The sequence below is a fragment of the Phyllostomus discolor genome, chromosome 7 (assembly GCF_004126475.2).
Source record: "Phyllostomus discolor isolate MPI-MPIP mPhyDis1 chromosome 7, mPhyDis1.pri.v3, whole genome shotgun sequence".
NCBI classification, from domain to species: Eukaryota; Metazoa; Chordata; class Mammalia; order Chiroptera; family Phyllostomidae; genus Phyllostomus; species Phyllostomus discolor.
This window is the reverse complement of record NC_040909.2, coordinates 57,815,962-57,841,224: the sequence shown is the minus strand read 5'-3', so window position 1 is coordinate 57,841,224 and position 25,263 is coordinate 57,815,962. Positions and strand designations below refer to the sequence as shown.

Sequence of the window (25,263 nt, the reverse complement as noted above, 5' to 3'; positions counted from 1 at the left end):
CAGCCTTTGTGGCTCCACACCTGTGTCTTCCCTGTGGATAAATCACCACAGAGCCACTAGCTCTGCTTAGAGATCGGAGTGAGCTGCAGGGCGTCACCCTCCTGCCTTCATGGCTGCTGCTCTTCCTTTGTCCCCTGCTCAGTGACCTCAGCTTTGTGTAAAGGCCTCACACCCAACAATGGCAGAGGGCTGAAATAAGCTTCTTGACCCCTTTGTCCTGCTGAGGACTTTTATTTTTTGTTTCATTGTAAATATCATGGCCTTTTTCCTGCTCCAGGCTGGAGATTGTGAAACCATTGGTATCAAAAAAGGAATAAAGTTTAGGGCTCTCTATAATGTGTCCATTTTGCCTTAGTGTTCTCTGTGTGCCTTGGTGGAATGAGTATATAGGAGTCCTATAACTAGCTTTTTTTCCTATTTCCATTCAATTGAAACTGAGTTTTCAAATCCATGGGAAGCAATAAAGCATTATCTTTTTAACAGGTTCACAACATCTGTGAGTCTAGTTAGTGGAGATTTGCTGTGCAAATCTACCAACTCATTTTGGCCCTATCTGTAGTCAGTCTATCCATTTCCACTCCTCTTTTATTCAAGTAAACTAATTGAGCACTTCGAAGCCAGCCACTGGAGTTACCCTGACAGCCTCTCATTGGCCAGTTTTATTTAAGCAAATTGTAAATGAAGACAGCCTAAAATCAAAAGTATGAGAATAAAATCCCTCCAGCTTCCATTATTCATATGGATGATGAAATTGTGGCATGTCACACCAGCACACGGGAAACATTCAGAATTGGATGTATTTGAAAGGACAGTGGGTCTTACAATGTTTCAAGCACCAAGCTATCCTTCATTGTTCCCTTATAAAATACAGCACTGCAAGTTTGGATTTTGTGTTCCCAAAGAAATGGAGGGCCCTGTGACTGATGGATCCTGGGGAAGTTGGACTCACTTTGGAACCTGCTCAAGAACATGTGGAGGGGGCATCAAAGTTGCTGTTCGGGAGTGCAACAGACCAGAGTAAGTCCTAGAACTCATCACTATTATTAATGAGATAGCAGGAAAGAAAAATGCCCAAAGGGAAAATTTAACTGAAGGCAGATAAAGAGGTCTTTCCAGATTAAGAGAGTGGGTAATCTTGACGGCTGCTAAAACGAATGGTGTCCAAGCTCTATGTCTGGGCAATTCCCTTCTGTATTATTCTTTTTTTCCCATGATTCTTTATTATTAAAAGTTTTGTCTAATTAACAATAGGTGCTTTTATATTGATTGGCCTGTTTAACAATTTTGATAGTCAGACATACCTCAGTGCTCTCCCACTTCCAGAGCTTGGGATAGATAGCATGCTAATAAAGTGAACAGATAAATTTTTCACGAGGAAACAAAAAGAATGGTCATTTCCATCCAATGTAGACAAATATGCCCTTTCCAGTTAGCTCCTGAAATGCTAAAAAGGGTGCACAGACCCCCAAGGCAGCATTAGCAGATCCCAAGGGACCTGGGACAGCAAGCCAGGAACTACTTTTTGTATCAATCTAGTTGTTTTACAGTTGAGATACCTGAGGTCCCTACTGCACAACCTGACAGTTTATAGTTTGGGAGTGTCCTGCTCGTCAGGATAATTCTCATTATGTGACCAGCCTAACCTTGTTAAGACCTGCATGTTCACATAAAGCCAGTGGGTTTTTTTCCCAGCATCTATTAATGGTAGACCTGTGTTTGCTGGGGAGGCTGTTTACAAGTAGGTTTTAAAAATTGCTATCTTTGTTTTGAGGAATGACATCCAATTTTGTGTGACTATAAGATGTATCAAATTTAAAGGAGTATAATATAATACAGACATTATTGCTGCTGAACCTATATAGACTGGGGGCCCCCAAGAAATCTTCACAGATTACGAGTAGTTTTTAGATGTATAAAGCAGCAACAACCATTTTTAAAGAACCTGCTTCTTTGGGATGATGTAAAATGCTTTTGCCCAGCAATATTCATTTTTAACAGCCTGCAGTAGGGGTAGCAGACTGGATTGTAGAGAGAAACATGCATGTAAAGCAGCAAAGTGGGCTGGTTCAGTATTATATTATATACAGGATTATGTACAGGATTGTACTGCAGAGTGGTGGAGAACAAGTGCTGGGTGCTCCTTAGATCTACCTGATAGTTCGCAGGTAGGAAAAGGGCCTGCTATTGAAAAAGCTTCCAAAATGTGTATAAGAAATATTTGAGTTGTACAGGCCACTGTTGCAAGCCCTGGTCTAAATAAATAGTCTGTAGTACAAATCACAGATGATGATCAATTTATTTTAATATATTTTTTGTTTATACCCCAACATTTAGTTCATATCCACATATTATTAGTCTCTATAGAAGACAACTAAAGAGCTATAAGATACAGACTCTGGTTTATATCTATGCATATAAGCTAATAAACATTAGATTTGCCTATATTTAGTATTACTTTGTAAATAATAGTATAAAATAGTACATGTTTTTAAAAATTCAAATATATATTATATAAAAAATGCCTATCATTGTATTTCTAACCCCCAATCATCCCCGCAAGAAATAACTGCCAAAAAAAAAACAATTGTATGTGTATTCTTTTGTACTTTCCAACAAGATTGTGGATGTAACTTGTATTATATGAAATAGGTATCACACAAAATAAGGATCACACTACATATAGTGTTCTATAAATTGCTTTTTAAAATAAGTATATGTCATTGTTGAAACTTTAAAATAAAATATGTTAAGCCAACAGCAAATATGAATTTTAAATAAGTTAAAACTATTAGGTGGCTACATTGAGCCAAATTGGTATTATCATAAGCTATATTATTATGAAAGTGTGGATACTGTGAATAGTAGGCACTTTCGAAATTTTGACTCAATAATATTGTACTCGAAAGAAGTGTTTGGTTTTTCTTTTCATCCTCTTCTCTTCTCTTCTTTTTCAAGTATTAGAACAATTGTAGAAATGCTGTGGAAAGTGGAGAGAGATAAAGCATTCCATAACAGGAATGGCCAGACAAAGAAAATCACCCCATGTAAAGATTTCAGCAGGAAAGGATCTTGAGCTTCAAAGTATAGTGAAGATCCTCACATTCAGAAGTTAGGAATCAATCATTAAAGACTTCAGTTAGAGGTCCTTGTACTTGCTGTTTGCTATGGGAGGTTTTAAAATGATACAATCCACCTAGTCGAGTGTCTATACAGACATAACTTCATTAAAACACCTCCAAGTTATTTGCACTGTGGGATGTTCCTGTGCATTGAGCAAGGAGTGTGCCTCTGAAAGGGAGGTTACAGTGGCATCAGGAAGGTCAATTTGACGAGAGAAGGGGACACGGAAAGGGAAAATCAGATCCAAATCTCAGTTTAAAAGCTTTTTCAGAGAAACTCGCAGAGTAGTTTCTACATGGCTCACTATGTAGAATACAGAAGTGGTTGCTGTCCTGATTCTCAGTTTGAGGGGAATGGTTGCCTCACCTGGCAATCTGCCTTTTCTCAGTTTGAGGAGCCCCAAGATTTTAATGTAGAGCTCCACTTTTAGAATTCCAGGTTGTCTCTATTAAGAACACTGGATTGTTTTTATTTTTTCACAGTATTCATGTGATTCAAGAATGTGTTTATTTAGCATTGAGACACATTATACTGCATTTTTAGTTTTTTCTCCTTGAAAATACAGACACTAAAAGAGAAAAATAGCATTGCCATGCATGTGGATTGTGCTGTATCTATGAGCCAGCTGCGTAAACTGCAGGCTTTCTACTTTTACTCAAAAAATTTTTGTTCTCAGTTTGTGTACAGTGCTATGGGTATGCCATCATGACAGCGGGGCTCTAATATTTTCTTTAAATCTTTTATTTTTCTTAATCCCATTTTTGACACATGTCCTACAGGTAATGAGCATTTTTTTCTGGTTTGTAAGAACAGTTTAGTTTACATCTGTCTTCCTGGAGAAGTTTAAAGCTCCCTTTTTAATTCTCAAGGTGTCCTGGATTGGGCAATTAATTATATGCTCACCAAATCTATGAGAAATATGTAAATATGTAAATAGGGTAAAAACTTAAAGTAGAACCACTAAATCATAAGACATAGAACACAAGACCAGCATTGGAACTAGAAGGTGCATTCTCAGGCCAGTGGGTCTGTGCTTGTTATTTTGTGCTCTGAATTTGTCTCTGAGCATCCTGGTGACTGGAAACAAGTAGTTTATGGAATTGTTACATAAAAAAATCATCAAAATAAAAAGTCAAACCAGTTCTTTATGAAAGTCAAAGTATTTCCCTCTTCTAGTGCTTCTGTCTTGTTTTTCAGTTAGGAAGTAGGTTACATTTTAAAGTAATAAATTCATAGACTTGAGAAGAGACATGATTGTGAACTGAATATTTCTCATTTAGGTTTTCACTGTAGCAACTACTGATGCAATCTTAAATAAAGAGAGTAGGCATATGTTTATTTCATCTAAGAAAGAAAATCTCTCATTTGGCTCTAAAGAATTGAAGCAAAGTTTTTTTGAGGCACTGAACTGGATGAACTTACTTGAAAATGACACAAAATGGCTACAGTGGGACCGCCGTTAACTAATGAATTTAATATCCAGTTCCATACACTGCCGCATCTGGCAGGATCATCAGTGATGACTAGCACAGCTTCCTGGCTCATCCCATCTAATCCATGAGTAGCTTTTCAGCATACTCAGTAGTTAGCCATTTGACTCCTCCTTGAAATTTTCCAAGCTTAAGAAATACATTACCTTATGGGGCTGCCTGTTGCATCATTGAAATTTCTTCCTTGTGCTGACCCTAAACAACCTGCCCTAACCCATTGTAAGTAAACGTAGAAGTTGAGATTTCTGTTCAAACCCATTTGCAAACTAAAGGTTAGCTTTCCTTGTGGGTAGAATGCACCTGTGATGATCTTTGCAAAAATTCCTTCATCTTTGGCGATAAAGCATTGCAAATTTTCTTTGTATGAATAGGCATGGTTGTGCTTGAAAGAAAGATTCAGCTTGGCTATGCTAAATATAATTACTTTCATAGTAATTAATCTAGCAATTTCCTAAGCCCTTTTCATCCCTATTTGACATGCAATATTTTTTAAAGATTTTAGTAGTTGGAAAATGTGGTTAATATTTTTCCAGTTGCATTTCCTATAATTTTTAGTATTTCCCTACATGGAAAAAAATACCCCTAACCAGCTAAATTACTAAAATATAAAATGAATTTTTTCCATACTGAAAGGTAAATTAAATTGCCTAAAGTCTTCCCCATTACACAGTACATGCCATTCAGGCAAAGATCATATTGGCTAGGACAAAGGTAGCAAACACAGGCCTGAGGGACAAATTTGGTACTCCACCTTGTTTTATCTGGCCTGGCACCTTGTTTCTACCCAGCAGCAGCACTGAGCTCTCACTTAACTGTTAAGGAGTAATTGCATTTATACAGTCCTAAAATTACATTTGGCCCTTTGAAGGCAACCTCAAGGCTGATGTGGCCCCTAGTGAAAATGAGTTTGACACCCCTAGTCTAGGTAGGATATAAGATAAGCCATATGTTTCAAAAGGACAAATTTATATTTATTAATCAAATATAATCTTCCTTTTTATAAAAAAGAAATAAGATCAGAGAAGGAGTTTTGATATGGGAAGAGTCCTGTTCCAAGAGAGGCAGCATAGCAGAGAGGCCAGATCATGAGTGAAAGGTCTGGGTTGGCCTTAGCCAGTGCATTGCACTGAATTGGCACATGACCCCACCAGAATACTTAACATTTCTGAGCCCAGTTCCAACAAAGTATCAGAAACAAGAATGCCACTACCTACCTCACAACATGTCCATGCATAGTCATAAGAATAGCTCAGGGGCCAGCAAACTTTTTTCATAAACAAATACTTTTTCTGTAAAAGATTTAAGTATTTTAGACTTTGAGAATCCTAGGCTCTCTGTCCCAACTATTCAACCTTTTTGGTGTAGTAAGAAACATATATAGATAATATGTAAGAGTGGGTGTGGCTGTGTTCTATAAATAAAACTTTATTTATAAACACTGAAATTTGAATTTGATGTAATTACTATGTATCCCAATTTTTAAAACATTTTTTCTTTTTTTAAATGTAAACAATATTATTTTCTCACCAGTTGTATAAGAAACATGCTGTAGGCCAAATTTTGGCCCACACACTGTAGTTTGTGAACTCTTATAATAGCTGAACATTTACTGTAAGGCAGGCCTTGTTCAAGTGCTTTGATGTATTAACCCAGTGAACCCCCTCACTCAGCCCTGTGAAGTAGACATTATTAGTATCATCTCCCTTTTACAGACAGGGGACAAGCCTAGAGAAATGAAAACAGACTGCCTAAGATTGCACTGTTATCAACAGGCAGGACTGAGATTCAAACCCTCTGTTTTAGGGTTCATCTTCATAATCCTCAGAAATATGGCCCCTTACATAGAGGATTTTCCATGTGCTTTTTTTTTTCATTTTTTTAAAAATTTTTGTTCAAGTGCAGTTGTTTCCATTTCAACCCCCCACTCCCTCCCCGCACCCATCCCTGCCTCCCACCCTCGAATCTACCCCCTTTGGCTTTGTCCATGTGTCCTTTATAAATGTTCCTGGATGGCCCTTCCCCTATTTTCCCCTATTATCCCTCTCTCCCCTTCTCTCTTTAAAAAGTCATTTGTAAAAATAAATCACTAAATGCTATTTGCCATTTGATAGTAGTCAAAGCAAGCAAAGATGGAAAGTGCTGTTATATGCAGGAAAGCCACCTACAAGCATTAACTATTTGCAACCCAGAGCACTGCTGCATTTGGTCAATTGCAAAAGTCAGCTAAGATTCATTATGTAACAAAACCAAAAGAAAAAAATCGACTTCTAAAAATTTTATTTTCAAAGAGAAAGAAATGTGAATTATTTTCAGGCAATAAATAAATGATCAATCCACTATAGTTAGTTGGGCCATTTAAAAAGATTCACAAAGATCATTTCTGTCTGAGGAAAAGTTGAAGGGGTAGGTAGTCCTTGCAGCACATGTAAAGCCAGTTTCACCTGCACAGCTGTGTGAGCCTGATCTATTATTCACATGTAGCCTGATATTTTATGCATGCGACTGGGTGCCTCTGTACTGAGAGAAGAGCTTGGTATCCAAGAAACCAAGGTTGTGTGTATCTCTAAATGGCATCAAAAGAGAGATATAAAAGATTCTGGACTACAGCACCTGGATGATGTAGCAGAAAGAGCATAGAGAAGGAACCTGGGAAACTTGACTTCCAGTCCTGTCTCTGCTTTTTTATTATTGGTGGGACCTTGGGCAAAGTATTTAACTTCTCTTAACCTCCTCTTACTTGGTATAAAATTACTTCTGCCTTTCTCTTGAGCAAAACATGAGTGAGTTTTGGCTTTTCAAATGCACAATGCAGATATAGAGCTTATGGCCTTAATTGTGTTTAATGGGAAAACAATCGGAGAGATACTGCTGGGTTATGTGCCATTTTGCATCACTGGGTACAGTCTTCTTCATAATAAATATTTATCAGACTCAGATACATAACAAGCCTTTCATGGGCACAGTATTATCTCTGTTTTACATGTGCAGGATGGAACTCAGAGGGGCTAGGGAGCTTACACAGAAGTGCCCAGTTTGTAACTACAAAGCCTATGCTCTTACCTTACTCTACAAATCTTTGATCGAGGGAACATGTTTATGACAGTGTCATGGCCAGGTGGCCCTTCCTGAGACTTGGGCATTCTGTAGAAGCACTGAGTCCCACCTCACAATGCAAACCCTGTTACAGCTCAGGTTTGGTGCCCTGAACAGGCAAACTGCTGAATTGGATCAGATTAGATTGGGAATACTCATATAATATCATAGTAGTTAACATTTCAAGCATGTACTGTGTGCACTTATTTTAGGGAAGGAGAAAACTGAAGTGCAGGGACTTAAGAACTTTGTCTAAGGTCACACAGTGAGGACAGAGCAAGAGTAGAAGCCAGATCTAACTCTTACCTATTCTGCTAGGCTGCGTCTTATTTTGTACTGTATGGGCTTGTATATATTTCCCATTCCCCCAAGGCCTGGTTTAATAAAACAAAACAAAAAACATTTCTTTGTGGTCCAAATCACTCTAAAGGAGTCATTTCCAAGAAGAAAGGTGGGTAGGTTTGAGAGGTGTCCTAGGGTACCAGTGAAATCTGAGCTGCTCCAGCCCTGGGTGGGTGAGCCAGACATCCTCTGATTCTGTGATCTTCCAGTTTCCATGATGAATTTGGCAAGATGTTGACTCCTGGGAGATGTGTTGTATAATTTACTCTCTGGGTCACATCTGGAAAATACATGTACGGGTTGCATGTAGAAATTAAACTTGCACTGTGATACTTTGTAAGACATACTCCATTCTCTTGTCACACAAAAGGTAATGAAGCCAATATGCTCTCTCCTGCTTCTCCTATTAACTTAGTCAAAATACAGGCAAACCCATTCCCTTCATTCCACCTTATTTCTAAAACAAACAAAAACCATGGTTATTGGCAGGGAAAGAGGAGGAACAGAATGCATGGAAGTGGGATGCAAAGGTTTGGGATGGTTTACCATGAGAATGTCAGTAGGAAAGTAGACAGGGGACATTTATTCATCTCTACCTTTCACCTACATTTTTAAAATCGAAGGACTGTGGATGTTTGAGAGAAAGAGGAGACAAAATGACACAATAGATTCCAGGCTTTGTATTTCATACTTTAAGTTACACACTCTAATATTTTATCTTTACAACAGCCTTACCGAACAGTACCTTGCCATTTTACAGATGGGAAGGACTGAGCTTCCAGGTTAAGTGACTTCCCCAAGGTTAGACACTAAATGGTGTTGAAGGCAAAATGCAAACCCAGATTTTAGAGCCCTGGTTCTGTTCTCTGTCTCCAGCTACTTCAAATTTACTTCGCTGCAAGACAGGATGCCACAGATGAGAGAGCGATGCTTGAGAAATACATTATAAGAGAGTTATGTGTGTTCTTTACCTCTTCTCAGGCCAAAAAACGGTGGAAAGTACTGTATAGGGAATAGAATGAAATTTAAGTCTTGCAACACAGAGCCATGTCTCAAGCAGATACGAGACTTCCGAGAGGAGCAGTGTTCTCAGTTTGATGGGAAGCATTTTAATATCAACGGTCTACCTCCAAATGTGCGCTGGGTGCCTAAGTACAGTGGAAGTAAGTGTCTTGGGGTGGTGTGCATGGTTGGCAGGCTGGTATGGGTCCAGGCATGAAAGTCACACTGCATTATGTCTCTTCTCTCTAGTTTTGTTGAAGGACCGATGCAGGTTGTTCTGCAGGGTTGTAGGGAGCACAGTCTATTATCAGCTCCGAGACAAAGTGATAGATGGGACCCCATGTGGTGAGAACACCAGTGATATCTGTGTCCAAGGCCTTTGCCGGGTAAGTACCAAGTGGTGTTTTCATCACTGTGTTGTTGTACTGCCAAGCTGTGGTTTGTGTCTTTCTTAACAGGGTAGCAGCTGCTAATTCCTGTGCACTATCTCTGGGGCAGTGGTGCTCAAAGTGAGGCCCCCAGCACAACATCAACATCCCCTGATTCTGATGCATGCCAAAGTTTGAGAACCACTGCCCCGGATTTTTCTTGACATTATCAGCGTCTCTGGGGGTCTGCACGAAACCTCCCTGTGAAGATTTATTGCAATAATTTACACACACACTTCTTTACTGTAACCTCAGTGCTTAAGGTTAGAGCCAAATGCTTCCTGACAGCAGTTTCTAAGTTAAATAGCTCTGCTTCAGAATGATCACATGAGGAAGAACTGGCCTCACTCAGATTTGTCTTTCTGATTTTAAGCAGGATAGCTTCTGCCTGAGACATGCCTGTTATTTACCCTTCAAAGAGAAATCCAGAAATTTCTGGCCAATGGTAAAGCTCCAAAGCAATGATTTCTCAAGGACTTGATGCCATTTCACTATGCTCACAGTCAGAAATCATTCCTAACACAGCAGACCTATGAGATGCTATGTTTGTTTCTTTCACGTGGTCCATGGCAGATCAGAGCTCCTGATTGGGAAGATCTGATTGAAAGAGCACCTGAGAGTATTGCTGACGTGACTGACAGTGCACACTGCCTCCTTGTCAGTCCACCTTATAGTAGCACTTGAGTTTCTCCTTGGAGACTAGTTTTTACAAAGGAATCAAATGGATGAGAATATGAATTCTGTCTTCCTAGTCTTCTGGTTATTGCTGTTGTCCTCAGACCTCTGTCTACACTTGTGCTTTGCATTGAGACGGGAAGAAATTCAGGAGGCCATTTGGAGCCTCAGGCCTCAAAGTGGTGGTCTGCAGCCATCTTTGTCTCCATTTATGGTCAATATTTAACCATAGGCAACTTCACATAAAATAAAATTTCCAGCTTGTCTTGAAAAATTGGGAAATGTCAACACTGGGCTCCTGTTTCTACATGGTGGAAATAGCCTGGAGTGCACAGCAGCTGCTCCCTTAAGATAGAATGTGAGCTCTTTAAGTGGGTATAGTCCTCACTGCTCCTTTTTTCCAATCCCAAGTTATTATTTTCATTTACTCCACTTATCTGTAGACTAGTGCTTCTCAAACTTTAATCTGTAGATGCAGCTCCTAAGGAGCTTGTTAATCTGCCAGAAAATCTACCGTGATTCAATAGATCTGAGTGGGACTCAAGAATCTGCCTTTCTGACAGCACCTGGGATGCTCAGGGCTGCTGGTCCAAGGACCATATTTTCCATAGCCAGTTTGAGTTCTCAACCCTTGCAAGCTTAAAGAGACTTAACTTGGTTGTCATTTTGAAGGTACATCATGCAAAGAAACACATAGCTTATTGTTTTATAATCTTTATTATACTTACTATAATGTTTAATTATAATTATAATAAACATTATATGGAGGTAGACTATTGAAACAATACTTACTTGAAGTGTTTTCTTTTTAAAAGCAAGCTGGATGTGATCATGTTTTAAACTCAAAAGCCCGGAAAGATAAATGCGGGGTGTGCGGTGGTGACAATTCTTCATGCAAAACGGTGGCAGGAACATTTAATACAGCAAAATATGGTAAGATTCTGTTCCTAACAACCATGAGAAAGAAAGTGTTCCAAGTGTGACATTGTTCACCATATGTAATATGTAAAAAGTAATGTCAAGCAGTAAGATCAATCTTGTTGAGGTGCATTACCCATCTGTTTATAAGGCACCCAATAGTGAGAGTTATATTATATTCTTTTGTTTCCCACACTTTTTTTCATGCTTAGAGAAAGTGACCCATGCTATGGAATACTGAATTTCTGCTTAATTCTTTTCAGGTTATAATACAGTGGTACGAATTCCAGCTGGTGCTACCAGTATCGACGTGCGGCAGCACAGCTTCTCAGGGAGACCAGAGGATGATAACTACTTAGGTGAGATGGGTGCCCCTACTATTTGCAGGAATTCTCCTTTTCTGGAGCAGTTGGCAGATAATAACTACTTCCTTTTCCCTGTTGCACATGGAGAACTTTCAGGTGTCATGTATTTTCATAAAAGAAAGTGATCTTGAAAATCACCATTTTATTTCTCCCTCGTATGTACATACTCAGAGCATTGATTTAAGAGTCATGTAGTTATACTAGTCAATATCAAGGACTTTACTCTGGATCTTAAAAAATAGAAAGGTCCTAAATCAAATTTTAAAGTACTTGCCTTATAAGTTAGTGTAAAATCATTATTCTCTGAGTCTTTTTCAAATAATCTATCCTGGGGTAACTGACTTGCAAATGTTTTATTAGAGGTATTACCTGACAATTTTTACATTATCAGCTCTAACCGGGAGCAGACCACTGGTGGACTTATTCAGTATTTCATTATGCCTAATCATTCCAAAAGATTCTATAGTGGCAATATTTTTCTCATGTCATTACTAGAATGGCCTACCTTGTTACTTTACAGACTCTTCATCCTTCTCTCACCATGCTCAGGCACATGATTAATTCATATCTATTCCTTATATTTAAACCACAAGACACCAACAACCCTGTGTTCATTTTTCAACAGTTTGCTTAGCCCAGTCTCACTTCAGTTTATCATTCCATAAACTGCAATTAGTGATTATGAAATTTGCCAGCCATTTAATTAAGAAGAGTACATGGGCATGGGGTTATGACAGAAGGGGGTTCAACTGGTCACACGAACTTGCACAATGAGAGTCCTCCTAGCCATGAAAAGCAGTATGGCTTGCACTCCGATCTAGATGAAATCAGGGCAGTCTTGCTGGGCAGTCAGTTTTTAAAAGAAATGAGTGTGCTAATATACATTCTCTCCTATAATGACCAGGCAGGACCTCTCTTTACTCACCTGAATACAATCTCTGTTGAGGCTTCAAACATTTGAGCATATTGAGATAGTAAATGAGTATTAGTTAAATTAAAACCTCTATCTAAGCCCTGGCTGGCGTAGCTCAGTGGATTGAGTGTGGGCTGTGAACCAAAGTGCCCCAGGTTCGATTCCCAGCCAGGGCACATGCCTGGGTTGCAGGCTATGGCCCCCAGCAACCGCACATTGATGTTTCTCTCTCTCTCTCTCTTTCTCCCTCCCTTCCCTCTCTAAAAATGGATAAATAAAATCTTAAAAAAAATTCTGTATTTTGGAATGTCTGTATAAAATCTTTCATCAGAGAGACAGTGATCCTTGAGTCAAGCATGCTAATTAAATATAATATTTAGACATAACTCCATTAGAGTGTCTTCTCCAGTGTGTCATTATTCATTCAATTATTCATTTATTTAATATGTGCTAGGCACAATAACAAAATGGAAAAAATTAAAAATAAATAAAAATCTCTATTTTCTTGGAACTTATTTTTTGGTAGGAGTAGAGCAGTCATTTTCAACTTTGCTCATCTCATGGCACACATACACTAATTACTAAAATTCTGCAGCACACCAAAAAATATATTTTATGCTGATCTGACAAAATAGGTATAATTTTTATTCATTCATACAGGATTGCTATTGTTGTATTGGTCAGTTTTTATTTGACTATCTAAGGGAAAAGAGGTCAATGCCCCTGATTCAATAGTTAAGTATTGCATGTTTTAAAATTCTTGGGGCACACTGGTTGAAAATCACTGCAGTAAATAGACATTAATGTAATAGATGAGCAAACTACATACTGTTAGAAGATGATACGTGGTATTAGAAAATAGAACAGCATAAGGGAAATTGGGATATTGAGGATGGCCTGGGAACAGTGGTGTTGAAATATTTGAAATGTAGTATGAGGTAAAAAGACACCTGAAGGAAGAATATTCCAAGCAAAGGGAACAGCCAGTCCAAGATCCTTGAAGGAGGAGCGTGTCTGGATTGTTCCAAGAGTAGAGGGAGGTTAGTGTGGCTGGAGCAGAGTGAGCACAGAGAATCCTAGATGAGTTTAAGCAGGTATCAGGGCTAGATCAGAAAGGGCCATGTAACCATTGAAAGGATTATACTGAGAGACATGGGGAACTACCTGGGGTTTTGAGTGAGGAATGGCATGATATAATTGTTTTATTTTTCAAAGAAGGACTCTGGCTGTTATGTTGAGAATAGATGGTCAGGGAGGGTATAGGGCAGAAGCAGGAAGACAGGTTAGGAAGTTACTGCAATAATACATGGGATGCGTTTTGGTCCCAAGTGGTTTCAGCAGAGGTATAGTACATGGTAAACTTCTGGATATGTTTTGAAAACAGAGGCATTATGATTTGTTGATCGATGCTTATGGTATGTAAGAGAAAGAGAGTGTGACTTCAAGGTTTGGACCTGAGCAACTGAGAGGATGAAGTGGCCATGAACAGACACGAAACAACTTGTGTTTTATCTATCATATGACCACTAGGTTTTAAGGTCAGAGGCTGTGTCTTTATATCCTTAGCTCTTGATATAAAGCCTACACATGATGCTAAGTACATGATTGCTGAATTGTTGAACACCCATTTCTCATTATGGAGTACCTACTGTGTGCTTATTGGGGGATGGGATTACTGTGGAAATAGACAAAGTCACCCCTTCTTTTGAAGAACATAAAGTCTTACTTGGAATTAATTATTTAGTGGCTGAATCAGCTTTCCACATCCTACGTATCTAAATAAGTGGTGACTTTTAAGACAGTTAACAAAGATCTTGGGGATTCTTTTCAAATTATTTTTTTGACAATCCCACATTTGTCATTCCATCACTGCGAAAATGGGTTAAACATTTTTCTTCATACATTGGGTTATTAATTTGAGCATGTAGCCTTACTACTTTCTAATTAAATCCAGCAGCATTGCATACAGCCTCCTTTATAAATTAATTTCCTGAGAGCTAAAAGCCATGTTGACCTCCTTTCTTTTCCCTGAAAGGGAGAAGGATTCTCCCTTATTCTTCTCCTTCTTGAAAAAGTAATCTCTTCAAGTAGCGGCCTCAATTCAATTCAACTTCATTAATCAGGTCAGGTGCCTGAAGTGAGGAAGGCCTTCTGATAACCTTTTATTCCTCACTGAAGGTTTCTTAATCTTTTGGTAAAGAATGAAACTAGAATTACAGGTTTGTCCTCTGGGACAGGCAGTCTGAGGCAGTCATGGCTCTTTAATGGAATGGAATGGTCAACTCATCTGTTAGCAAAAGAACATCTCTCTGGATACACATGACAAGTGTGCAAGCAGAGATGGCAGGTCACAGTTCACTGAGTGTGAAGGTTGAGACTTCAGAGCCTTTGAGCCTTGCAGTGGTTTCTTAACAACTTAGGAAGAATATGATCTCATCAGATCTGGTGTGTGTAAAAGTTTGCTCTTGACTTCAAGAAAGGTGCAGTAAATGCTCTAAGAAGGTCTAAAAACCCACTGTTGGATCTTGCTCAAGTCCATTCACAGCTGTTTCATTGCTAAGCAATCTTCATCCTTACCCCCCATAATCTTTTCTAGGTCAGCCCAGCCATATTCTTTCTGAATGTTTTGGGGAGGGAGCCATTTCTAGGAGACAGAGGGTCTTTGTAGCAACCCAGCTCTGCTGGGTGAAATGTGGGGGAAACGAAGCCAGGAAATTAGCTCCTCTAATCGCATTAGCAGGATGTTGAGCAATAGACTGTTATTTTCAGGAAACTATTTGTTTCACAAGGTACTGAAGCAGAAAATCCCCCTGTCGAAGGTCACTCTTTCACACAGATGCCTCCCTCCCATTGAGTTAAAGCCAGGCTGCACCCAGTACCACCATGTTTGTATTTCTTGAGGAGAAAAAGGAGTCATTTCTGTGATACTTATTTGCCTCCAGTACATGTAGCCCTTGATTAGTTGTGGCAATGGGAAGACAGGAATCAATTCAGTTCAAGGTAAAGTGGAACATCACTTCATACGGTGACTCCCATCTCATTCCCCACTCACCATTTTTGGGATAAGGAGATGCAGTAAAGGGTGAAATAGTCAAGTCAGCATGAGTACAAGAAGAAGCCTGGAGGCTTTGGAAAGGAGCCCCAGAGTTCACCTAAAATAAATGGTGCTCTTTGAATATGAACGAAACTGAATTATAGCTTATTTACAGACTGGCCTTGTGACATCTCATTTCCCCATTTTAGGGAAACATCAACTGGGTAGTTAGTAGGCCACTTCACTTGAAAGAACTGGGTGATTTTGCTGGCAGCATGTCCTGCCATCACCACATAAGGGAGCCACATTAGGAGGCAGCTGCAGGAGGCCCCAGGTGCCATGGAAACGACTTCATCTCCAATCAGTGACCCATTGAAATTTGTGCATTTGCCTGGCTGGTGGGTCTCATATGGTGGAAGCTGCAGGAGAGATGAGGTTGCCAGAGGTTCACACTGACAGAAAAAAAAAAAAAAAAACCCAGCTACTTGGCAGGAAGCAGTCTATTCTCCTTGTCATGAATGCCAGGTTCAGTTAATCACTCCTGGTTTCCACATTATTGATTGAGCACCTACTATGGACTAGGATCTTTCTTGGCCTTGTAAAAGTACATTTTTAAATGGTTGTTTTACTAAAGGGGATTATGCAGTCTAGCAAAACAAAGTATTTACGTTTTTAAAAAATTCATAGCTAAACATACTTAGTTTCTATTTTACATAGGAAAAAGAATGCATGTATTCATTTACTCATTTAACAAACATTTGTTGGCAACCTTCTTAGAAAACTTCCGTAGTTAACAGGTTTTGGAGACAGACTTCCATGATGGAAAGTCATCTGGCCTTGGGAAAATGTTTTACTATTATTTAAGTCATGCTTTTCTCATCCATACGTTAGGCATCGATAAAGATATGGTAAGGAGACAGTGCATATAAAGGCATGATGATCTCTCAGGAACAGAAGTCTATCTGTCCTATTGTGTTTAATGTTCTTAACAATCTTGTGAGAAATCCATTTTACAGAGGAAGAAACTGATGCTTAGAGAGGTTAAGTAACTTACTCAAGATCACACAAAGAGAAAGGAAGAACTGGAATCCTTATCGGTCTGACTTTAGGTCCTACACCCTTAACCACTTCAGTTTCTGCCTCCCTGTAGAAAACTGTATGACTAACCAGGCTTGGGGATACATGTGACTGGAAATTGAGGTTTATCAGTGGAACTGAATGGTGAGACTGGAAAAATAGGTCAGAATAAGATTTGTAAAGATATAGAAAAGCTATTTTAATGACTTTGAACTAAAATTCTGTAGGTATTAGGGACTGCCAAAGAATTTTGAGCTAAGAAAAAGCAGCCACAATTTTGGAGGGTTTTTAAACACTTTTTTAAAGTTTTTTCCTGTGTTACTATGTTCTTCCCTACCATTTCATGTGAAGCATCTTATTCTTCCCTTAGGGCCCAGATGGGGCTTACTTGGGTGGGAATTATGATAGTGAAGTGCTGGATTAGGGTCAGAATTCGATGCTTAATTCCTGATCCTGCAAAGAGTAGTCTTTGCATCAGTACAGTGTCCAGTTTAGTGAGCTCTGTGAGGTTTCCCTGTGCAAGAGAGCAAGGACCTTACTGCTACTGAGCCACGAAGAATATTCAGAGCTTGTCTCAGCCCTCTTTGATCAGCACATAAGGGTAAAATACCTACTTCCCCCTAAATCCTCTAAACCTCTCCTATGTACACATTGCTTCTGCCTGCACAGTAAGAGACATTGCACTATCTGTGTCGATGAAAGACAGATGATGATCTGGCAAACACTTAGGATTAGGACATTTGGCCCACTCCCCATCCCACAACTAAGACAGATTTCCATTAAAATGATGCCAAGACATGAAGCTGCCAATGACTCCTATCCAGTGCAGTTTCTTGGCCAGCTAGTGTCCACTGGTGGGCATCGATGCTCAGGACAAAACCTATTTGCTGTCCATCAGTTAAATTTCCATGTTCCCCTTATTCACCTAAACACACACCCTGGACATTTCAAGGGTTCCTTTCCTGCTGTCATTTGCTAATCATGCACAATTTGTAAAGGATAAGGGGGCTTTTCTCTAGTATTTTGTTCAGAGCCTGAATGTTTAGTAGCTCTGATCTGTTGAGTGTCTATTTCATGTCTAGCCCAATACTTAGGAGGATTCATTATTCAAAGAGCAGGGATACTGTGAGGTGGGGGCACTAGTATTTAAAATGAAAGTTTTAATAATAAATACAAAGGGGAAAGAAACTGACCAAAAAGTATGAGAATAAATTTATTTTTTCTTATTCTTAGGTTCAATGAAATTACATTTTAATTTCTGTCATGTCCAGGTTTTGAGAATGGAGAATAAAGCAGTTGATAATTTTTTTTTTTTTGCTGAGCTTTCTAGTCAAGTCATATATCAGAGTAGTATATTCTTCATTTAACATTTGAATTTAACAGTAAACTCTGAAAGGGAATCATTTTTTTAAAAAACTTCTAGGGCTTTATTCACTTTCACAATAGTCTCTCTTGACACTTTGATAAATCATTCATCTGAAAGCAAAGGTCACCTCATTCTCCTTGTCTGTTTTCTTTCCTATGTTTTTCACTAGTCTGTCAGGTTATTTGTTGGCCAATATTTTGGCATTTGTTGCAGGCAGTTCTCCAACATTACTTTTTCAGCTTTACCGTTTGTTTCATCTTTTGGAAGGTCTGCAGTAGCTTCATTTATTCTTCCAAACAAAGTATTTATTGATCATCAATTGTACCAAGCTCTCTTTCAGAAGCTGGGCTATGCATAGAAGTGAATAGGACAGTCCCTGCATCCTTGTCCTCATGGGGAAGATACTGTTGTTTGGGGAGTGAGCACATCAACAAAGTGCTGTGGAGAGAAATGAAGGCAGGAAAGGGTATAGGAAGTAGAGATCTGTGCTGGCAGGGGCAGGGGGTTGCAGTTTTAAAGATAATGATCTGGGTAAGTCTGTTGCACAGCTTTTATGGTTTAACAAATGATCTCAAAACACAATGGCTTAGGAGAACAAATATAAGCTGTCTCCTAGTTTGTGTAAGACAAGAATTTGGGAGCAGCATAGCTGGGTGTTTCTGGCTTGAGATGTCTCATGAGGTGCCAGTCAAGACTGTGATGGGATCTGAAACTTGACAGGTTGGCAGAAGGCTTGAGTTCTTCACTGTTGTTTCCAGCAAGCCCCTCAATGGGGCCACTTTGGTTTCTTTACAATATGATAGCTGGTGTTTCCTAAGACCAGAGATTGAAGGAAGAGCAAGGTGGAGCCACAATGCCTTTGACTTGGCTTTGGAAGTCACACTGTCATTTCTTCAATGTCCTAGTGATGACACAATCAGTGCTATTCATTGTGGGAGAGAATGACACATGAGGGGACTTGCAGGAGGCAAAGGTCATTGGGCCTGTATCGGAGGCTGGTCACCACCATGGGCCTCACTAAAAAAGTGACATTATAGCATCATATTGGTCATGGATTTTCAGATTTCCACATCTGTCAAAGAACACTAACATAGATTTAATAATCCCAACTAAATCTAATGTAAAGTAGAGAGGGATATTTGTGTGGCAGCCAGTTCTGTATGTGTTCAGTTCATTGTAAATATTTTCAAATCCTAACACTTCTGTTTCCCTCTATAATCCTGCAACTATGAGGCTTGTATAACAAACCTTAGGCTAATTAGGATGCTTATATTGTCTCTTAATTTTGAGAGTCACCTTGAAGGGTAGTGCTTTTATCTGTTTTAGAAGTAAGGAAATGGAGACTGTGTAAGAGAAAGTGATTCCCCAAGGACACATAGCCAGCAAGTAGCAAAACTGGGATTCGAGTCCATGCCTATTTGCCTGAAAGTCCATATTCTTTGCACTCTGACTCTCTATCAAAGTGTTATTTATTTTTTATTTAACAGTTATTCAATTACAGTTGTCCTGATTTTTCCGCCATTGCTCTCCCCTGCCTTGCCCACCCCTACCCTGCCCTGCTTCCTCGGTCATTCCCCACCCTATTGTTTATTACTATGGGTCCTTTAACAAAGTGTTATTTTCTATTTCATACATTGAGTTGGCAGCAAATCGGTATATTCTGCTTTCTCATCTACAGCTTTATCAAACAGTACAGGTGAATTCTTGCTAAACGGAGACTTTGTTGTCACAATGGCCAAAAAGGAAATCTATATTGGGAATACTCTGCTAGAGTACAGTGGGTCTTACAATGCAGTGGAGAGAATTAACTGCACAGATCGCATTGAAGAAGACCTTTTGCTTCAGGTAAAATCTTGACCATGAGCCCACAACCCTTTTCTTCCTCTCGGGATTACCAGACCTGCAGACATCATCTCACTTTTGTCTGCACATCCCAGGTGTTGTCGGTGGGGAAGCTGCACAACCCCGATGTGCGCTATTCTTTCAACATTCCAATAGAAGACAAGCCCCAGCAATTCTACTGGAACAGTCATGGGCCCTGGCAAGCCTGCAGCAAACCCTGCCAAGGTATCAGTTTTTAGGTTGAGTTTGGGGGACTTGAGGTATTCCTTTGGTTTGTTTGTTTTTCCAGTTTTATTGACATAGGATTGATATTATAACACTGTATAAGTTTAAGGTATACAACGTAATGATTTGATATATTGCAAAATAATTACCACAATACGTTTGTTATCATTCGTTACACACAGTTACAATTTTTTTCTTGCCATGAGAACTTTTAAGATCTACTCTCTTAGCAACTTTCAAGTAGACAACACAGTATTGTTAACTACAGTCATCATGCTGTACATTACAGCCCCAGGATTTATTTGTCTTGTAACTGAACGTTTGTAACTGTGATCACTTTTAAGCCATTTTGTCCACCCCCTACCTTCTGCTCACACCTCTGGCAACCACTTGTCTGAAATCTTTTTCTATGAGTTTGGTATTCTTTTTTGATTTCACATATAAGTGAGATCATGCAGTTCTTTCTTTATTTGATTTGTTTCACTTTGAGATATTTTGAGTTAAAAAAAGAATGGAGGTGTTTTTAACTTTTTTAAGGAACAGTCAAATATGCATGCTCTTCATACAACTTTCTATCTGCATGCATTCTCTAACCTCTGTACTGAGTCTGTCTCATCACTTTTGGCTGGCATGTTAAGCTTTTTTAGGGCTTCAGGATCTGTTAGGGTTTCTCATCCTGAGAGGTCCGCACACATGTGTGAAGCTAAATGAATCAGCTGTCACTTTGACTTTCCAGAGACATCGATTTAGTAGTTGTATGATATGTTATTTATTTTGTTTCCTTTTGTCTCAATTAGGGGTTGGCAAACCACAGCCAGTGGGCCAGTTCCAGCCCACGGCCTGCTTTTATAAATAAAAGTTTTATTGAAACACAGACACACCAAGTTTTTACATGCTGCCTGTGAGCAGCTGCTTTTGCCCTATAATGGCAGAGTTGAGTAGTTTCAACAAAGGTCATATGGCCTACAAAAATATTTACTATCTAAACCTTTACAGGAAATGTTTACCAATCCTTGGTCTAAATAGTAAGTGGAATAGGATACTCTTCTCTAATTTTTCCTGCTGCTTAGGGGAGCGGAAACGAAAACCCATTTGCACCAGGGAATCTGATCAGCTTGCAGTTTCTGATCAAAGGTGTTATCGGCTGCCCCAGCCAGGACCCATCACTGAACCCTGTGGCACAGATTGTGATCTGAGGTAAGGCCAGTGTTTCCCCATGGTCTTTACAAATGAGTTGTGAGGGTCTTGCAGGAGGTCTCTGCATGTGAGAAACAGGAGCAGGTGCAGGGGATGATGGGCTTTAATCCCCTTCCTTGTGTTTCTGTGAAATGAAGCATTAACCAATTTCCCATCCCTCTGAAACCGATGATCCAACCCATACACCTGCAAACATCTTATCCCTTTCTTAAGGATTAAAACTAACTAGTAAAACATGGCACTTGCCAAAAACACTTTTCATTTGACACTGACAACTCACTGTATGGGTATTATTATGGTTGAGTTGCATCTTATGCAAAAGTTTAGTTTGAAAGTCATCAGATAAGGGGGAAACTTTATTATTCAAAATACCTATAATGTTCTATAGTCACCCAGAGTATGTAAGCGCCAGTAGAACTCTTATGCACATGAAAGTTACAGTGTACTAAGATAGAGTCATAGAAGGAATTAAAAGAAAATCTGTATACAAATGTCTAAATATTCACTCACTTTTGTATTTAAGAGAAATCTGAAATCTGAGCCGAGAAATAGTTGATGTGTGCAAAATTCTTTAGTTTTCCCATTTGCCTGCAAAGTTGGTTGTGTCATGTTTGAATATTAAGTAGTCTGGGTGTTGCATTGGATAGTCTACATATCAGTTAAATACTGGTAAGATGAGTTGGTGCTTTATCCTCCTTTTACAGAAAAAATGTATATAAATGTAGAATAGTTTGGAAATCTGCTAAGGTCTCACCATTCATTAGAAGCAAGATGGACACTTAAGCATTTTCAAGTTCCACATCATCATGCTAAATCCTCTTAAGTGGTATTGGCAGCCTGTAGTGCTGGAGTGAAGATAGGAAGGCATTCTCAAGGTTATAAGAGAGAAGAGCAGTGCCATTGTCAATTAGTCATGTCTGTCATGAGAACAGGATGGAGAGACATGGTGTGAGTGTTACATCTTTGCCAGTCCTAATCTGAAGTCTCTGCCTTTGAAGCCCTGGCTCTTTCCACCCCACAACACTTCCTCTCCACTCAGGGTCACAAGCTCATAGCTTGTCAAAAAGCATTGATGGAGGCCATTATAGAAGGAAAATCCCAAAGCATTAAAAGGCAGACATTTACACTAGGCAGTATTATTCTTGTTATAGGTAACATCCATATGAACCCATTGCTTCAGCCAATTGAGTTAAATTAGAATTAAAAGTCTTTTCAGAAAAATAATTAGGTAGTTAATACTAACCTGAGTTAATTGCTCAAGTTTAGGGAGGAAACATTGAATTGATGGGTAGAGTCCTTGAAGCACACCCTCAATAAACTGGAAAAGGTGACATTTTACAATTAGCTTTATATCAGTTATCACTGAAAACACCATTATAACACTAATATTAATTACATTATTCAGAGTGATAACTACTCTGCAAGTAATAATAGAGTCAACAATTTACTAAGGACTATTTTTAACAATTATAATTATCTTATTAATGGTCTTACGTTAATAAGATAGTTCTTTTCTTATATATAAATCTTACTAATTAATTAATCATATTATATTAATGCCCTTTAGTTATCTTATTAATAACCTACTAAACAAGACACTGACATAAGTATTTTTATTATTATTCTAAATTAACAGATAAGGAAAACAGAAGCTGAGGGAAGTTAAGCAAACTGCCCAAGGTCACCCAACTAGTTAGTGAAAGAGCAGGGCTTAAATGTGCTCTGTTTGACCCTTGAGCCTGAATTCTTAAAACCTTAGAGAAAGCTGTTTTCATTCTTAATTCAGGCATAATAAGTGATACTCATTGATTTCATTTTGTGTAGCTTTTCTTCCTTTGTGAAAAGAAATAACTCCCAGGAGTTTTCCACTCCATCCCTGTTCTCTATCTTACTTAGACACCTTCTCTGTCATTTCTGCACTGGATCAGACCAGGAGAGTCTGATAATGGGGCAGTTTCAAATGGTAAATGCAGATACTGTGGGACTCCTGCCTGTAGCACTAAGCATGCTCTTACAATTGTAGGGACGGCAAGTTTGTGCAAAGCATTTTGAGTACTAGAACATGACCATAAAAAAGAAAAGATTCTTTAAGAACCCTGCTTTAAGTTTACCCATGGAGCAACAATTTCACCATGGAGATAATGTTCTAACTGTTACTTCAAGAAACTAAAAATTTTCACTTCAGATTCCACAATGAGCCACAATGTAGTTTGTAATGGTGCTGGCTAATCCAATGTTCTCCAAAGTCCCTCTAGCACTGGAAGCTTTCAGATATAAAACAAATTTAAGAAAACGAATGCATTGAAAGGTAGCCTTGAATCTGTTAGACTTTTCTGTAGAATTGTGTGGAAGATCTCAACTGGATATCTCCTCAAACTGTATTATTGATTTATGTCAGGGATGTCAAACTCATTTTCACCAGGTGCCATATCAGCCTCGTGGTTGCCTTCAAAGGGCTAAATGTAATTTCAACTCCTTAACAGTTAAGTAGTAGTTACATTTATACAGTCCTAAAATTATTTTGGCCCTTTGAAGGCAACTACGAGGCTGATGTAGCCCCCAGTGAAAATGAGTTTGACACCCTTGATTTATGTGGAGTTATGATACTTGAACTTGGCTGGTGAATAAAACACCAAGTAGTAGTAGTAGTAATTGTAATAGTAGTAGTAGTAGTAGCTACTTCTTTGAGTGGGTGCCACATACTGGCATGTTAAATGCTATGCTTGCCTTGCTTCATAATCTTCGTAGTAGCCCTGTGAAATGGATCCTATTTTCCCCCATTTCACAGATGAAGACACTGAAGCTTGGTGAAGTTAAGTTGCCTACCTAGGGTAAATAGCTAAAAAGTGTCAGAGCTTGCATTCACACCTAGCTCTTTCTGATTCCATAACTCATTCTCTAACTTTTATTAAAAATCATTTCAGAGTGTCGCAGGTTCGATTCCCAGTCAGGCCACATACCTGGGTTGCAGGCCATGACCCCCAGCAACCGCACATTGATGTTTCTCTCTCTCTCTCCCTCCCTTCCCTCTCTAAAAATAAATAAATAAAATCTTTAAAAAAGTAATTTCATAATACCTAGGTAAAACCATGGCTTAAAATCTTATTTCATCATATAGTAGGAGCGTCAAAGTTCCTATTCTAAAAAGTTCCTATTGCTATTCTAAATTTCCCATTCAGAGAAAGTCAACTTTTTTAATACTTAACTTAAAAAAGAAATACTTAGACTCTACTGAGACCAAAGGAAAACAGCAACTCAGGGAACAGGCTTTGATGATGGTAGCACCTCTAGCTGATTAAAGAAAAGAAGGTAAAGGAATTGTAGCCATTTTTTTGGTAGAAATGTCTGGTACAAGTAACAGCTTATGAGTAAGAATTTAAAAATGAAAGGAAGAAAAGGGAAGTTTAGGATTAGCTTATAAAGCATAATAATAACTAGATAGGTGTATACTTATATCTAAAATTAAGTAGAAGATCGTTTTCATTTGTCATCATTCAAACTCATATTTTTATGCCTGTTATGGATTGTTGGAAAATAAAGTTGTTCACAGAAAAGCATACAAAGATACAAACCGAACCCAAAGAAGGTGTTTTGTCTTTCGTCTATTTACCTGACAGTTGCTATAATTGTGATTTGTACTAATTATTGCCAAGTAGCTATGTATAAAACTGAAAGATTGAAGAGAAGATTATTACTAATTGGTCACAGTCTAAAATAGTTTTTCCCAAAGCATGTCTGTGGAACCTTAATCCCACAAGATGATCTGCGGTGGACCAGCATGTCGGAGAAGCCTTACTGACCATCTCCTCCCCTGTGTGGACATTCACCGTACTGATTAACATTGTAAAGGCCCTGAGAAGCTCTTCAGTACAGAACCCTGCTTAAATCAGTAGCTCCCAAAATTATTTAATGCCATAGCACTGCACACACTCACAGAGACATCACGTTTTTTTCTGTCTCCACTTATTAACAAACACTTTGTTTTTCTGAAATATGGTAATAAAATACCATCGTTCCATGAAGCGAACTGAATGAATTCAGAACATTGAAGTTGAGACGACCTTCCAGGGAGAGACTATGAACCAAATAATAACTTTTGAGAAGTTTCCCAAGGCAGTCTTATGGACCTTTTACACTTTTCAGGTTCTCTGCTCGAATTCTAGGAATTGTGTGAAT

At 38.8% G+C, this 25,263-nt stretch overlaps 1 protein-coding gene across 5 annotated transcripts in view; it reads left to right on the top strand.

The window, feature by feature from the left end:
* Positions 1-25,263, top strand: part of ADAMTS9 (ADAM metallopeptidase with thrombospondin type 1 motif 9) — a 167,637-nt gene that overhangs the window by 49,183 nt on the left and 93,191 nt on the right. For all 5 annotated transcript variants that reach the window (XM_028518086.2, XM_036030993.1, XM_036030994.1 and 2 more), the window contains 8 exons: positions 872-1,017; positions 9,027-9,208; positions 9,297-9,433; positions 10,966-11,083; positions 11,332-11,427; positions 19,502-19,668; positions 19,761-19,890; positions 20,961-21,087. In XM_028518086.2, coding sequence (XP_028373887.1) covers positions 872-1,017; positions 9,027-9,208; positions 9,297-9,433; positions 10,966-11,083; positions 11,332-11,427; positions 19,502-19,668; positions 19,761-19,890; positions 20,961-21,087 — 1,103 coding nt within the window. The remainder of the gene's footprint in view (positions 1-871; positions 1,018-9,026; positions 9,209-9,296; positions 9,434-10,965; positions 11,084-11,331; positions 11,428-19,501; positions 19,669-19,760; positions 19,891-20,960; positions 21,088-25,263) is intronic.